At 38.4% G+C, this 12,981-nt stretch overlaps 1 protein-coding gene across 1 annotated transcript in view; it reads left to right on the top strand.

Moving 5' to 3' along the window:
* The window catches only part of jarid2b (jumonji, AT rich interactive domain 2b), a 154,239-nt gene that overhangs the window by 80,585 nt on the left and 60,673 nt on the right, over positions 1-12,981 (top strand). The window contains exon 2 of the mRNA XM_051663517.1: positions 3,524-3,659. Within this exon, the coding sequence (XP_051519477.1) occupies positions 3,524-3,659 (136 nt within the window). The remainder of the gene's footprint in view (positions 1-3,523; positions 3,660-12,981) is intronic.

Genomic DNA, 12,981 nt, shown 5'->3' with positions numbered 1-12,981 from the left:
ACAGAGGATGCGCTGCTTTTCAGCACTGGAGTGACAAGGTTGTGTGTGTGTTTGTGTGTGTGCGTGCGAGCGAGAGGGGGGGAGGGGTAGCGCGTTGCTTTCCATTATAGCTATGTGAGGCTCATTAGGGCAAAACACATTGAAACATAAAAAGTTTCACATATTAATAGTTATTTCGGATAGTACTAGGGGTATTTGTTGGTCGCGACACGATGTGTGTGTGTGTGTGTGTGTGTGTGCATGCGCGTGCGTATATATGTGTGTGTGTGAGAGTCTGTAAGTGCAGGGGAGACGAGGGAGCTTTTCAATCGAAATTTAAATGCATGTAGGATATTATAGACATTGTTTGTCATTCTTATCTGATGTACTTAACCAGTGTCTTTGTTATAATTGGTTATTTTGTTGTGGAAGCCTGTAGGCCTCTTTGAAATGACTGAAATAATTTGGTGAAGTGATATGGAACTGTTATGCGATCAAGACCTGGAACTACTTCATAGCTGTGCGTTTACTTGAAAAATAATTGCACACCTTAGAATGTTCATCAACCAATCAGAATCAAACATTCAACAGACCCGTGGTATAAATGCATTTAATTCTAAACACTGACACTTTGTATCATTTTCTAATTCTAGAGTCTGAGAGAGCAGCGCTGTGGTTGATCTGCGGTTTTGCATGCAGACTATTTTGAGCCCAACTCTGTCTGTGCATACGTGTGTGTGTGTGTGTGTGTGTGTGTGTGTGTGTGTGTGTGCACTCCTGCAGGTGTGTGTAAAAGTGTGCGTGAGCCTGTAACGAGGTGCTCTGGTGGTTTCACACACACCACGCGACCAATCAGCCGCTGTCAGGCTTCTGCAGCGCATCAGTGCATAGAGAAGTCTGGAGGTGTGTGTGTGTGTGTGTGTGTGTGTTGGTTTGTTGACATGTCTGCTGGGAGATGTGATGTTCACCTGTCAGTGTCAGCCCCCGCACAGGAACACACACACATTCAAACTCCCTTTGTTTCCCTAAGCCCCGCCTTCTGTTTAACCCCACAGGAAACAATGTCACAACGCAGACCTTACACTCAAAACTGGGCCAATTGGATTTGTCAAGTTTTCTTCCTTTAAATCATTTAATTTATAAATCTTTGTGTGTTATGTATAGAGGGTTGGCTGTCAGTAATTAGTGGTGTTTGTTAAGGCAAGCATCACTATTACTATTACTCAGACTTGGGGATTAGGCCTGTACCACTCCTCCACAAGGCCATGTTACACAACAGGATTTTCACACCTTACTTGTGTGTTGTTTTAACTGATGTCTAACACGCTCATTTCCCCTCGGTCCTATAACTGCGAGTAACACAACTCCCCCACCTCCACGGCACGGGAATGTCTGAAGTTCCCCTCTCGAGACGAGTGCGCGAGTTAGAGGAAGCAGTTATTGTCTGTGAGGGAAATAACATTTTAACTGTCTCTGAACGTCAACATATAAGGTTTATTTGCTACTACTGGCTTCTTTCACCTCCATCTACGTCAAATTCCATTCTGACGCAACTCTTTGTGTGATTTTCTTTTTTTTTTTTTTTTTTTTTTTTTTTTTACGATTCTGACTTTATTTTTTATTATTGCTTTGTCCTGTATGTAACTGTATTCAATTAATTGACATGAAAGTGGCAGAAGTGTGAACACCTCTCTCTCTCTTTCTCTGTCTTTCTGTTTTGTTTTGTTTTCTTAATTTCTTGCTTTTTTTTTTTTTTATGCATGTTGTCTTGGACTTATACTGACACCTAGTCGCCTGGATGCAACATCACTCAAATGCAATAATTTCAGTACTGATGCCTTTGTAGAAATGCACTGTTCACAGTCAGCCATGATTAATTTAATCCATGAGTGAAAGTGTCCAATAACAGGGCAGTTACTGAGATTAAGCGAGTAGTGTTCATTTGGTCATGTGATCCTAACATGGTTTCCCCCATGAGGGGACCCTCTCCATGTAGAATAAAAAAGCTTTTATAAGGTTACTGGTATGATTTGAGTCTTTATCTCATGTAAGTGCTCATGATCCTTATGCATGTTTCAAATTTTCAATACATTTCTTAAGGAGTACAACTTTTTTAGTGATGGAAAATTTACTGTGCATCTTTAATACTTGAAGATTTATGACCATGGCAGATATTGGATTATAGTTGCTTTTATCTGTAATTGATCATGCAATTAGAATTAAACTTTTTCACCTAAAAAATTATGACTGTAAGCAATTTATACATGATTGTTTTTTTTTTTGTTTTTTTTTTTTTACATATATATATATATATATATTGATCCCGTCATTTGTGTCTCTTTCACATCATAACTGAAAGTTTGGTATGTCACAATATACAGTACCTTCTTGGTTCCTCTTATCTCACCGCCAGGATGTTCTGTTTCCCATTTCCCAAACAGTGAATATTTTAAAGTATATTGATTTAAATATATATATATATATATATATATATATATATATATATATATATATATATATATATATATATATTATATATATATATATATATATATATATATATATATATATATATATATATATATATATATATTAATATATAGTTAATTATATAGTTAAATTACTATTTTATGAAGTCCTACAGTTAAGCCAGCCTGTTAATATGACTGCAATAGCCATATGACTCCCATTGCACTTGTATGCTATATATAGCATAAATGTTAGAATTTGGCCTCATGTGCCACAAAGAAAAAGATTCTATTTAAAGACTGAGAATTGTTATCAGTTGTTGGCTGGAATGGAAACTGTATTTTAAGGAAAGGAAGTCCTTGTCTTTGTTTCATTCTAATTTAGAAGAATAAATGTCTCGAAATCCACAATAGTGATGCACTGTTTGAAATAGTACCTAGATAAAATGAGTCATTGTTTCTAAAGTGGTGGGAAAATGATGTGACATTCATAACTTTCATGTACTATCACTATAACGTTAACATGTTTGGTATTAGGCCTCGGCTGGCAAATGAGGCAGGACCAGCACAGGTATACACAAGGGGAAGTTTAGGCTTGTGTGTATTTGAGTGTGGTTTATGCAAGAGATTTCACTCTTTTCATGAAATGGGGTATGGATTGATGTATTTGACAGTTGTAAACAGTTGCCGGCTGTTGCAATTATCTAATCGTGAAAATTGTCAGTTACAGCTGTTCAGACCAAACACTTTCTTGCGAAGCAAATAGAACAGAACACGGGGGTCTTGAGATGCATTTTTTTAAAAGTTTGCTTTTCTTTTTATCTTCACACGGTGTTTTTAACAATGTGGCACTCAAGCCAAACTATCATGCATTGATAGTTTAGAATTGTTGTGGATTCGCTAGATATCGTTCTGCTGTAAATTAGGCTATATTAATCTAAATTAATATTCATGATTGCAATATCAAGGAAATAGATTGACAATTATGATTGTTGTCGCAGTTCTGGTCTGTGCTTTGTATGTTGAAGGCCTGTCCTATTGTTGTACTGATATTTTCTCTCTCTGTGTGTTTGCAGGATGATAATGATGGGATGCCCTGGTCGGAGGAACGGGTGGTACGGAAGGTGCTCTATCTCTCGCTGAAGGAGTTTAAGAGTGCACAGAAGCGCCAGCTCTGTGACGGCCTCAGCAATGGAGGAAAAAGCTCTAACGGTTAGTCACAGCTTAAAAAAATGACCATCTGTCATTCTGGACTTGACTAGTCTAGTACGCACTAGACCGCCCTGCTAGTCATGGATGTCATCATATAGCAGATAAAACATTGAAAGTCCATCTTTCCAAATATTTCCAGTGGACAAAAATGATAAAATGTAGCCTATTTTTTTATCTTTTTGTCAGCTGAATAGTCAACACATGATTGCAGTAGTTTAAACAATTGTAATAGATATTAAACTGTCTGTACTTCTGCGACTCAGATTTACGCCTTTTGGCAGATGCTTTTATCCAAAGCGACTCTTGGTGCATTTGAGGTACACCTTCAGATGGATTGTGTCTTCCTTGGGAACAAAACGCATGACCAGGCATTGTTTGTGTAATTCTCTACCAGCTTTACATTTGAGCAATTTGAGTGTACGCCCTGCACCATTGGTTTGATTTGATATCTCTGTTAAAAGGAAGTTCCTAAGGAAGTTTCTTGTATCAGTTGGTAGGAGTGCCATATGATCCAGGTTACTTTAGAGCTTTGGTAGTCGTCTGATAGCAGCGTGTCTGACACTTCAGCTCTGCACTATGGAACTTCACTTCATGCGGGCCTCAAAGCCAGAGCTTTCACTAAGAAGAGCTGCGAGACTCGTGAGGTATGAACAAAGAACAGGTCTCATACTTTTGAATTTATATAGCCAGACAGAGACGATGGGAAAGACTTCTCTTGATGTGAGCTAACCCTTTTTATTACTCAGTTGGGAAAGAAAGAAAAATAAAGAAATAAAACAGAATTGATACTGTATTGCCTTTCACAAGTTGCTAGTCAACATGAAAGCAAAATTGACCCTACTACTTTCACAAGACATATTTCTATTCATATTGTGCACTATTCATTGGTGCACTTTACTCCAAAGGAATTTTTTTTTTTTTCGTAATCTGTCATAAAAATGTAGTTCATATTCAGAAATGGCTTTCCATTATGGTTCTTTTACGTAAAACTCTGTTCACTGTCCAATCAATTTCTTATGCATAAAATAAAGTCTCATCCCATATTCTTCCTCACTGAGTATCCTGTATCACTCAGAAATGAGATTATGGGAGTAAAAGGAGTTGCGAAAGCAGTTTCATGTTGACGTGATGGTCCTAGTTTATGTCTGATTTTCACATCCCCATGTTTGTTTTCTCCGTAAAACTTTTAGAAAGACACTGTTTCAACGATTCATAAACAGCATATTGAACGGACTGTACTTCTATCCCTCACAGCCTCATTTTAGTTTGTGTCTAATTAAATATGTCTTCTGCACTAAATATAAAGTTTATAGTAATCTTGACTAGCTGTTACTGTGGTGGTCTGCCATTGACAGGTGCAGCATATCATCGCAGTACGTACACAGCTCAGCCTAGCAACGGTAAACTTGGGAGTTTACACCCAAACCACATGCGCCTAATATAAACGCTCCATTTGCTGTTGAGAGTACAGCAGAAGGCTAGATAAGTTCTCTTTGAATAAACTATCTGAACAGATAATAAGCTCTTATCACAATAGCCCTTAATCTTGTTGTCTTGTTGTCGTATGTGTTAACATTGCAGTGCTACTTCAGGGTAGTGGTAATCCCTCTGTATGGAGAATGTTTAATGAAGGTTGACAAGTAGAGATTTGTGAACTGTTCTCAATTAGAGACACAAAGCATGACTACAAAAGATCAACATCAGATTTAGTGGATGCGAGTGATTGTCTCTTTAAGAGATTAGAAGTAGATCCTAATCCACATACTATTTGTACTTCATAGTATGCAAGATTTAAAATTAGTACTTCATATATTGAAAATATTATGTCAAAGTTTCCTGGAAGGTGTTCTATTTTCTGTGGATTTTCAAAGTGTGTAGCCATTCATGCTTTCATCTAATATTGCTCACAATTATTTGCTCTACGAATGAGAAGTTTGTTAGATTTTTCCTGACTTTAACAGTTATTGGAAATGGCAAGTGTTTAAATATATGAACCAAAAAGTGAAGTAATAATGAAGTTTAGGGTAGCTAATTATGCTAAATGCTAACTCTTGGATGCAAACTCGAGTCCGAGTCACGAGTCCAGTTTTGGACTTGTCACGGATTCGGATGCATTTTTACTCAGACTTGACTCGAACTCGTGCCTTTAGGACTCTGGATTTTTTTACGAGTCCAGTCTAGTCCATGGCATTTGACTTGTGATGCAATGAACAAAATAAATAAATACAAAAACGAAACAGTAATAAATGGACATTCTGTCTGCAAGCAGTTGTAGCACCCCCTGATGTCATAGATGAGGCCAGAGTTTGCTTCACCGTGTTGAGCAAACACCTGCAGAATGGCACACTCAGTCAACCAATACGCTTGAATGTAACTGCTGAGACTGCAGTATAACATCAATTACCGAAGTGGCTGGCATGACAAAAACATAAAGACAGGTACGTATGTAGCCAATGTACTAGAAAGTACAAGGCAGTTTCGCACGGGACCTGACAACTGCTAAAATCGCACGCGGCGTTTGTGCATCCAAGACGGTGCTCGCATCGCAGTTTCGTTGTGGTTAAGAACTTCATTAAGTCAAGTAACCCACATCATGTCTCTCACAGTTTACTAAAACAACATATAAAAATACAAATTCAGAAAAATATTATTAATATTGGGCTGTTAAGTCTTTTTAGGCATAATGTATCCACACATGTAGCATCTGTAGTCTCTTGTGGTCCACGCAGTGTTGTCAACTTAAACTGGTCTTGATGAATTAACTGTAACTTTTTAAATAGTTGGGAAAATTTGTTTTATTGCTAAAGCAGACTGCAACTCTGAAAAATAGATAAACAGCACCAATTTATTGTTTTTCTATTTTAAAAGCATTGACGAACTGCTTAAAATATGTTCTTTTACAGTTTGTTCCACAATAAAATGCACAATGAAATATGAAGTTATTTTGGGCAGGGAAATGTTTTTTATATATATATATATATATATATATATATATATATATATATATATATATATATATATATATATATATAATTGAATTATACATTGAGTGACCATACGTCCCGGTTTATTACACAGGACAGTCCCGGTTTTTGGTAGGGTCACTGATCTTAAATTAAATCTCCACTTTGTCCTTCTCGCTATTGTCTCTGGTATTGTTTGCAGAGAAGAAAATACATTTTGTTGCGTCGCAAGTTGATTTGACGATACATTTATTCTAGTCTTCAACAAATCAGCTGAAATGTGTCTGGTTACCATGGCAATGACATCATGTGCTTAGCGCTCGTGCTCTGTCGTCCTGTCAGTCGTGTAACTTCTCAGCGAGTGCTAATTACTACTGTGTTGACTCATTATTTTCTCAAACCAGTCGGCAGATAGAGACAGAAAATAAATCTCAGTATATATTATTTCTTTAGATAGGGATCATTTTAGATAAAACTAAACTAAATTGAAAGGACAAATTGGAAATTAAGTTGAAATTTAAAAACAAAATTAAAATTTGAAATAATAATAAAAACTTGTTTTAATGACTAACACAGCATTCACTTTCTGTAGTCTATGTTTGAGTGGAGGGGAAAAAGCAACAAATAACTGAAATGTCAACAGAATGCAATAAGAAGTGTGTTGAAGGACAGTTTTGTCTTCATACACCTAAAGCATATGCTTCTGTTCTGGAACCACTTGTGTTTTCTTAGTTGTGAAAGTTCAAATAAGCTTAAAATATTGATGAGTTTATGGTTACAATTGTAATTCAGATTCATGAACAGATTCATTCAGACTCTGACTCGACTTGAACTCGGCCTGTCATGGACTTGGTCTTGAGTTGGACTCGGCCCCTTTTGGACTCAGACTCGACTCGGGCTCATTTGTTTAAAGACTCGGACTTGACTCGGACTCGACTAAGGTGGACTCGAACCCAACACTGATCTTTTGAATCCATTCACCATAAAGTTTCATTTACTGATTTGTTCATTGGCCATTTTTGCAAATTATACCTTTTGCGCCATGTCTTTTATGTTTTGAACAAGTCATTGTGTTAATCAAAAGCACAGAGTCATTCACAACTGAAACAAGTCTAATTATCCTTTATTAAAATGTCTGTGTTTACAGTTGTACTAAGAGACTTCAGCAGTGTTTAAGCATCATAAGCAGTGGTGTATTAGTGTCTGAAGAGGCATACTGTGAATTTATGAAGCCCCCCCGGTCTCTAAAAATCATATATTTGCATTTATATACAGTACATATGTAAAATGTGTAAGAAATATATATTTTTTTTCCATAAAAAAAAAAAAATATTGGCTGTTGTAATCATAGTTCATGTTTATCAGGGTAAGTTTCTTGCTGGCATGGTGTACAGTACACTACTATGAACCATGGTAAAGTAACTTGATGCTAAATTTTTATTTATTTTTTTCTCCCCTTTTCTCCCCAATTTGGAATGCCCAATTCCCAATGCACTCTAAGTCCTCGTGGTGGTGTAGTGACTTGGCTCAATCCAGGTGGCAGAGGACAAATCTCAGTTGCCTCTGCATCCGAGACCATCAATCTGCGCATCTTATCACGTGGCTTGTTGAGTGCATTACCGCGAAGACATAGCGCATGTGGAGGCTTCACGCTATTCTCTGCGGCATCCATGCACAACTCACCATGCGCCCCACCAAGAGCGAGAACCACACATTATAGCGACCACGAGGTGGTTACCCCATGTGACTCTACCCTCGCTAGCAGCCGGGCCAATTTGGTTGCTTAGAAGACCTGACTGGAGTCACTCAGCTTGCCCTGGATTCGAACTCACAACTCCAGGCTGGTAGTCAGCGTCAATACTCACTGAGCTACCCAGGCCCCCTGATGCTAAATATGTTTTTAAATTAAAAGGTGTCATTAATTTTCCTTTCTTTAGACTACTATGAAAATTGTTAATACTTTATAATTACTCTAATTAATAAACAAATACATACATATTACGCAATAAACTGTTAAGCACAGTATAGCTAATATGAGTGTAGTAATGTTCACGTTAACACACTATCTTGTATTACCATATATTTAAGAATGAATGGTTATTTGTTTTATTTGTGTACTATAATGTGCTTTTCTGTGTATAGTGAAATTGTTTTCCTACTTAGAAATATAAATTGAAATGATGATTTCATATCATGAGAAAAAGGCACCAACGACTGCAGTAAAAGGCAAAAAAGACAAAAGAAAAAAAAAGAAATTTGATATAATTACAGGACACAGTTATACAGTATCTACGAAGAGCATCAAAAACTAGTACAGGTGCAATAACAATCAGTATTTTCACAAAGTTGAATTGCTTAAGTTACATTTAAATGTAAATTTCCATCACAAATTATGTTTACTCCAGGGATGCTTGTACATCAGCATTAGATGCTGGAAATGTTCCGCCCCTACAAATATGATTGGTTAGCAAATATCCAATTGGTGGATCAGCTTAGTCCGACTGTCTGTCTTGCCCATGCCATCCATCAGTTGCCCTCCCGCCTCCCGCTGCTCTGTGCGCATTTAGAGAGAATCTCTGTACACTTAAAAAAAAAAAAAAAAAAAAAAAACAGAATTCACTCAACGGTGTTGCAGCATCGCGTTAGTAGACAGAAAAAGTCCCGGGTCAAAAGATTACTCGTTGTTCTGGCAGCCATACATATCACCACTTATTTTAGGTGGGCATACGCAAAGTCCTAAGAAAGATTGGTAGGCATACAGTGTATGCCCTAGACTACACTACTGATCATAAGCATTTTCCCACAAATGACAACAAAACATACAGTATCTATCATTATGAGCATGGATTTTTTTAAATAGCTATAAAAAAAGACAACCATACTGGCATAAAAAATAGAGACTCAATAACAATCTTATGTCATTGTAATGTGTGGTCATCAGTCACTTTTATTAATATTTGATCAAGCCCCATTTTTTGTTGAATGAGATTTCCGAACTGACTGAATGACTTGCCTCCTCTCGTTCAGCCAGTCAGCAGATCCTTGTTCACGAGATTAGTGATACTTTTATTTTGTTTGTGAACGAGTGTATCTGTACATTTAGTTTCGTCTTGTTCATACTTAACGACCGACTGGTTTAGGGGCACATTCATTCAGTGGGTAAAACCAATGAAATTATTCTTTACAGCCCGCACTGGCTCGTGCTGTAGTCAGTCTTTACAGGCAAGAAAAGCCACCAAAGCAAGAGCTCATTGGCTTCAAAAGGGAGTGATTTCAGAGAAAGAGAAATTGGAGTCAGTGTATGGAAGTGAAAGAGAAAGATTTGTTCATTTAAAAGATTTGATAAAAAAGGCTGATTTGTTCACAAACAAAATATTATACTCACACACAACCAGCAGTGGTATCAAGAGTTGCCCAGCGATGTAGAGTCTCCACAAATCTGAAAAATCCAAACCACACGTGATTACAGATTTTGACAGACGTTTCTCTCCTCCTGAAGCCCATCAGTTCCCAGCTCAGCTGGCAGAGCAGACAAAAGGGGGCTGTCAGGGGTTTTAGCTTTTGTGTGCCAAACAATGTGGCACTGGTGTCCATTTTGGAACCTCAGCAGTTTATAAACAGCGTGATTTTGGCATTGCAGTTGTATGTGCCATCACAGGCTAGACACACACTTGTACCAATAATTAAAAGGGGCATATTCTACACTTGTTGCATATTCCACACTTTATTTTTGTTATGATGTCCACTTATAATATTAGTCAAGGTTTCTGGCACTAAACAGTTGCAATTTATTTGAGAATGACCATTTCAACCCTCTCTCTGATACTTGGAATTAAACAGGCTGTTTTAGCTTCTCTACCTTTTTAAGAGTTCTACATGTACATGACATGTTAGGATTAGCTAACCTTTTTTAAATGTGAAATAATTACAACACATCTGGTACACCTGGAATTGTCTGGAACAATGCCAGCTGATCATCATATACTGCCATATCAAACTTTAGAAAGAAGAATTATTGTTTTAGTGTGACTGAAATCGAACTTTTGAAGTGTAAGCGCTAAAAAGTGTATCGAATGTCCACCACAATGACTGATACTTTGGTTAAAGACTGTTACAACAAGGTCCAGTGAGTTGGTGTGCATAACAGTAAATGCACAGTGCCTCATTATGAATGTCATAATTAATTTATTAGTCTAGATGTTCGTTTTGTGCCGGTAATTATGCCCTGAGCATCAAGCCCGTTATGTGATGCTCCCCCACCACATTTCTCCATTTGTTCTGACCTAGTCATTATCAGTCCTTAACTAATGTGTCACACATCATATCATTACATTCTATCACACACACCATCCCTGAAAACCATGAGGGGAACGCTACGACACAATTGGCTTAGTTAAACACGCATAAATATGATTAGTGGCCCTGAAGGACAGACACTGGATAAACCGTTGCACGCTCTCGCGGCCTGAGAGAGAAGATACAGGATGTTTAGCTCCGCTAGACTCCAACTGTCTTTCACACAGCCACTCAAGTGAGACCAACATATGTAAAACACGGCGAGGGAAGCGAGCAGCTCGTGATAAGCTGTTTACATCTGATCCCTCTCCGCCCACGTCAGCTTGGCTTGGCCAGCTCTCTCGGGTTTTGGTTTCATGAAGAAGGCAGCGACTCACAAGCTTGTCTGTTCTTGCACTAGGGGAATCGGTTGAATATAGGACATAAATGCTTTTAAAGTTTAATGAGTTAAACAGTCCCAATTTTGGTCTTCTCAAAAACAATGTTTTGTCCAATGAGAACGGACCACTTAGGACTTAGCTTGCATGCTTTATAGTCCAGCCATGGTGGGCTGTACATGGGGAAAAGGACACTTTTATAGCTTATCATGTATGTGTTGGAGAGCGGCTTCATTGTAGCTCTTCATTTCTCCAGCTGTTTTTCTGATCAATTGGAGATTTCAGCCTCAGGTCTTGGAGAATGTTTGGCGATCCTGGATATTCCCTTAACTGATTTTGCCAAACATGGAAATTAGATCAGCTGAGCCATATAAATGGATATTGAACTCAGTGAGCCTTAATAATGTAACGGTAACAGCCAGGGCTGCTCATTTTAGACGTCGTAGTAAAGGTTTTCCCATGTTAAACGTGGTCAGAGTAAGGGGGAAGGCGAACCTACCACAGAGTCGAACAGTGGGTGTGAAGACTCACAATGACACATTGTGACTTACACAGTTTCATCTCCCTCTCCAAAACAGCTGGTTGCCCAGGCTTGTTCTCCTTTTCTTTTCCCCTCATTCCCTTCTAGTCTCTTTTAAACAGAAGCTACCACTGATATTCCCACCCCTACCAGGCAAAATCTTGAGTCAGCACAACTGCCACAAGTTAACTCAAGAACTCCTCTCTGCCTGTCTGTCTCTGTCTGTCTGGCTGGCTGCGGGCGGTCTGTTGTGATGTCTTGCTCTCTACCTCATCTGTCTAGCAACCTCGCTATCTGTCTGTCTAGCAACCTCGCTATCTGTCTGTCTAGCAACCTCGCTATCTGTCTGTCTAGCAACCTCGCTATCTGTCTAGCTAGCAACCTCGCTATTTGTCTAGCTAGCAACCTCGCTATTTGTCTAGCTAGCAACCTCGCTATGTGTCTAGCTAGCAACCTCGCTATCTGTCTAGCTAGCAGTCTAGCTTCCTCTCTGTCTGTCTGTTTAGCTAACTGTCTATCTTCCTCACTATCTGTCTAGCTAGCAGTCTAGCTACCTCGTTATCTGTCTGTTTAACCATCTGTCTAGCTGGCAAGCTAGCTGCTTCATTATCTGTCTGTCTAACATGCTAGCTAGCTACCTCACTATCTGTTTAGCTAGCAGTCTAGCCACCTCGTTGTCTGTCTGTTTAGCTAACAGTCTAGCTACCTCGCTATCTGTCTAGCTAGCTGTCCAGCTACCTCACTATCTGTCTGTTTAGCAATCTGTTTTGCCTCTGTTATCTGTCTGTCTAGCTCACTAGCTAGCTACCTTGTTATCTGTCTGTCTAGTGATCTGTCTAGCTTGCTAGCTAGCAACCTCGCTATCTGTCTAGCTAGCTAGTTATCTTTGTGTAGAAACATTAGAATACATTAGTCAACACCACTGGTGTTGTTTGAAATTAAAGCCTTTAGCTCTTTTGCGTCTTCACCTGTATTTCAACCGCCGTCTGCCTCATCTCCATCGTTTCCACAGTCTTTGAAGCCTTAAAATAAACCACCTCTCCATCTTATTCTATTTTGCAAGTGTTCTTTTACACATCTGCTTGGTGTTGGGCATTATTAGTAAAACCATGCCATAGTGATGATATTTCACAGTAAATTTGATTACTTGATTTGATTTTTGCTGT

The sequence above is a fragment of the Myxocyprinus asiaticus genome, chromosome 30, assembly GCF_019703515.2.
Source record: "Myxocyprinus asiaticus isolate MX2 ecotype Aquarium Trade chromosome 30, UBuf_Myxa_2, whole genome shotgun sequence".
Lineage (NCBI taxonomy): Eukaryota > Metazoa > Chordata > Actinopteri > Cypriniformes > Catostomidae > Myxocyprinus > Myxocyprinus asiaticus.
Note: the sequence above shows the minus strand (reverse complement) of the source record. Positions and strands in the feature narration are given on the sequence as shown.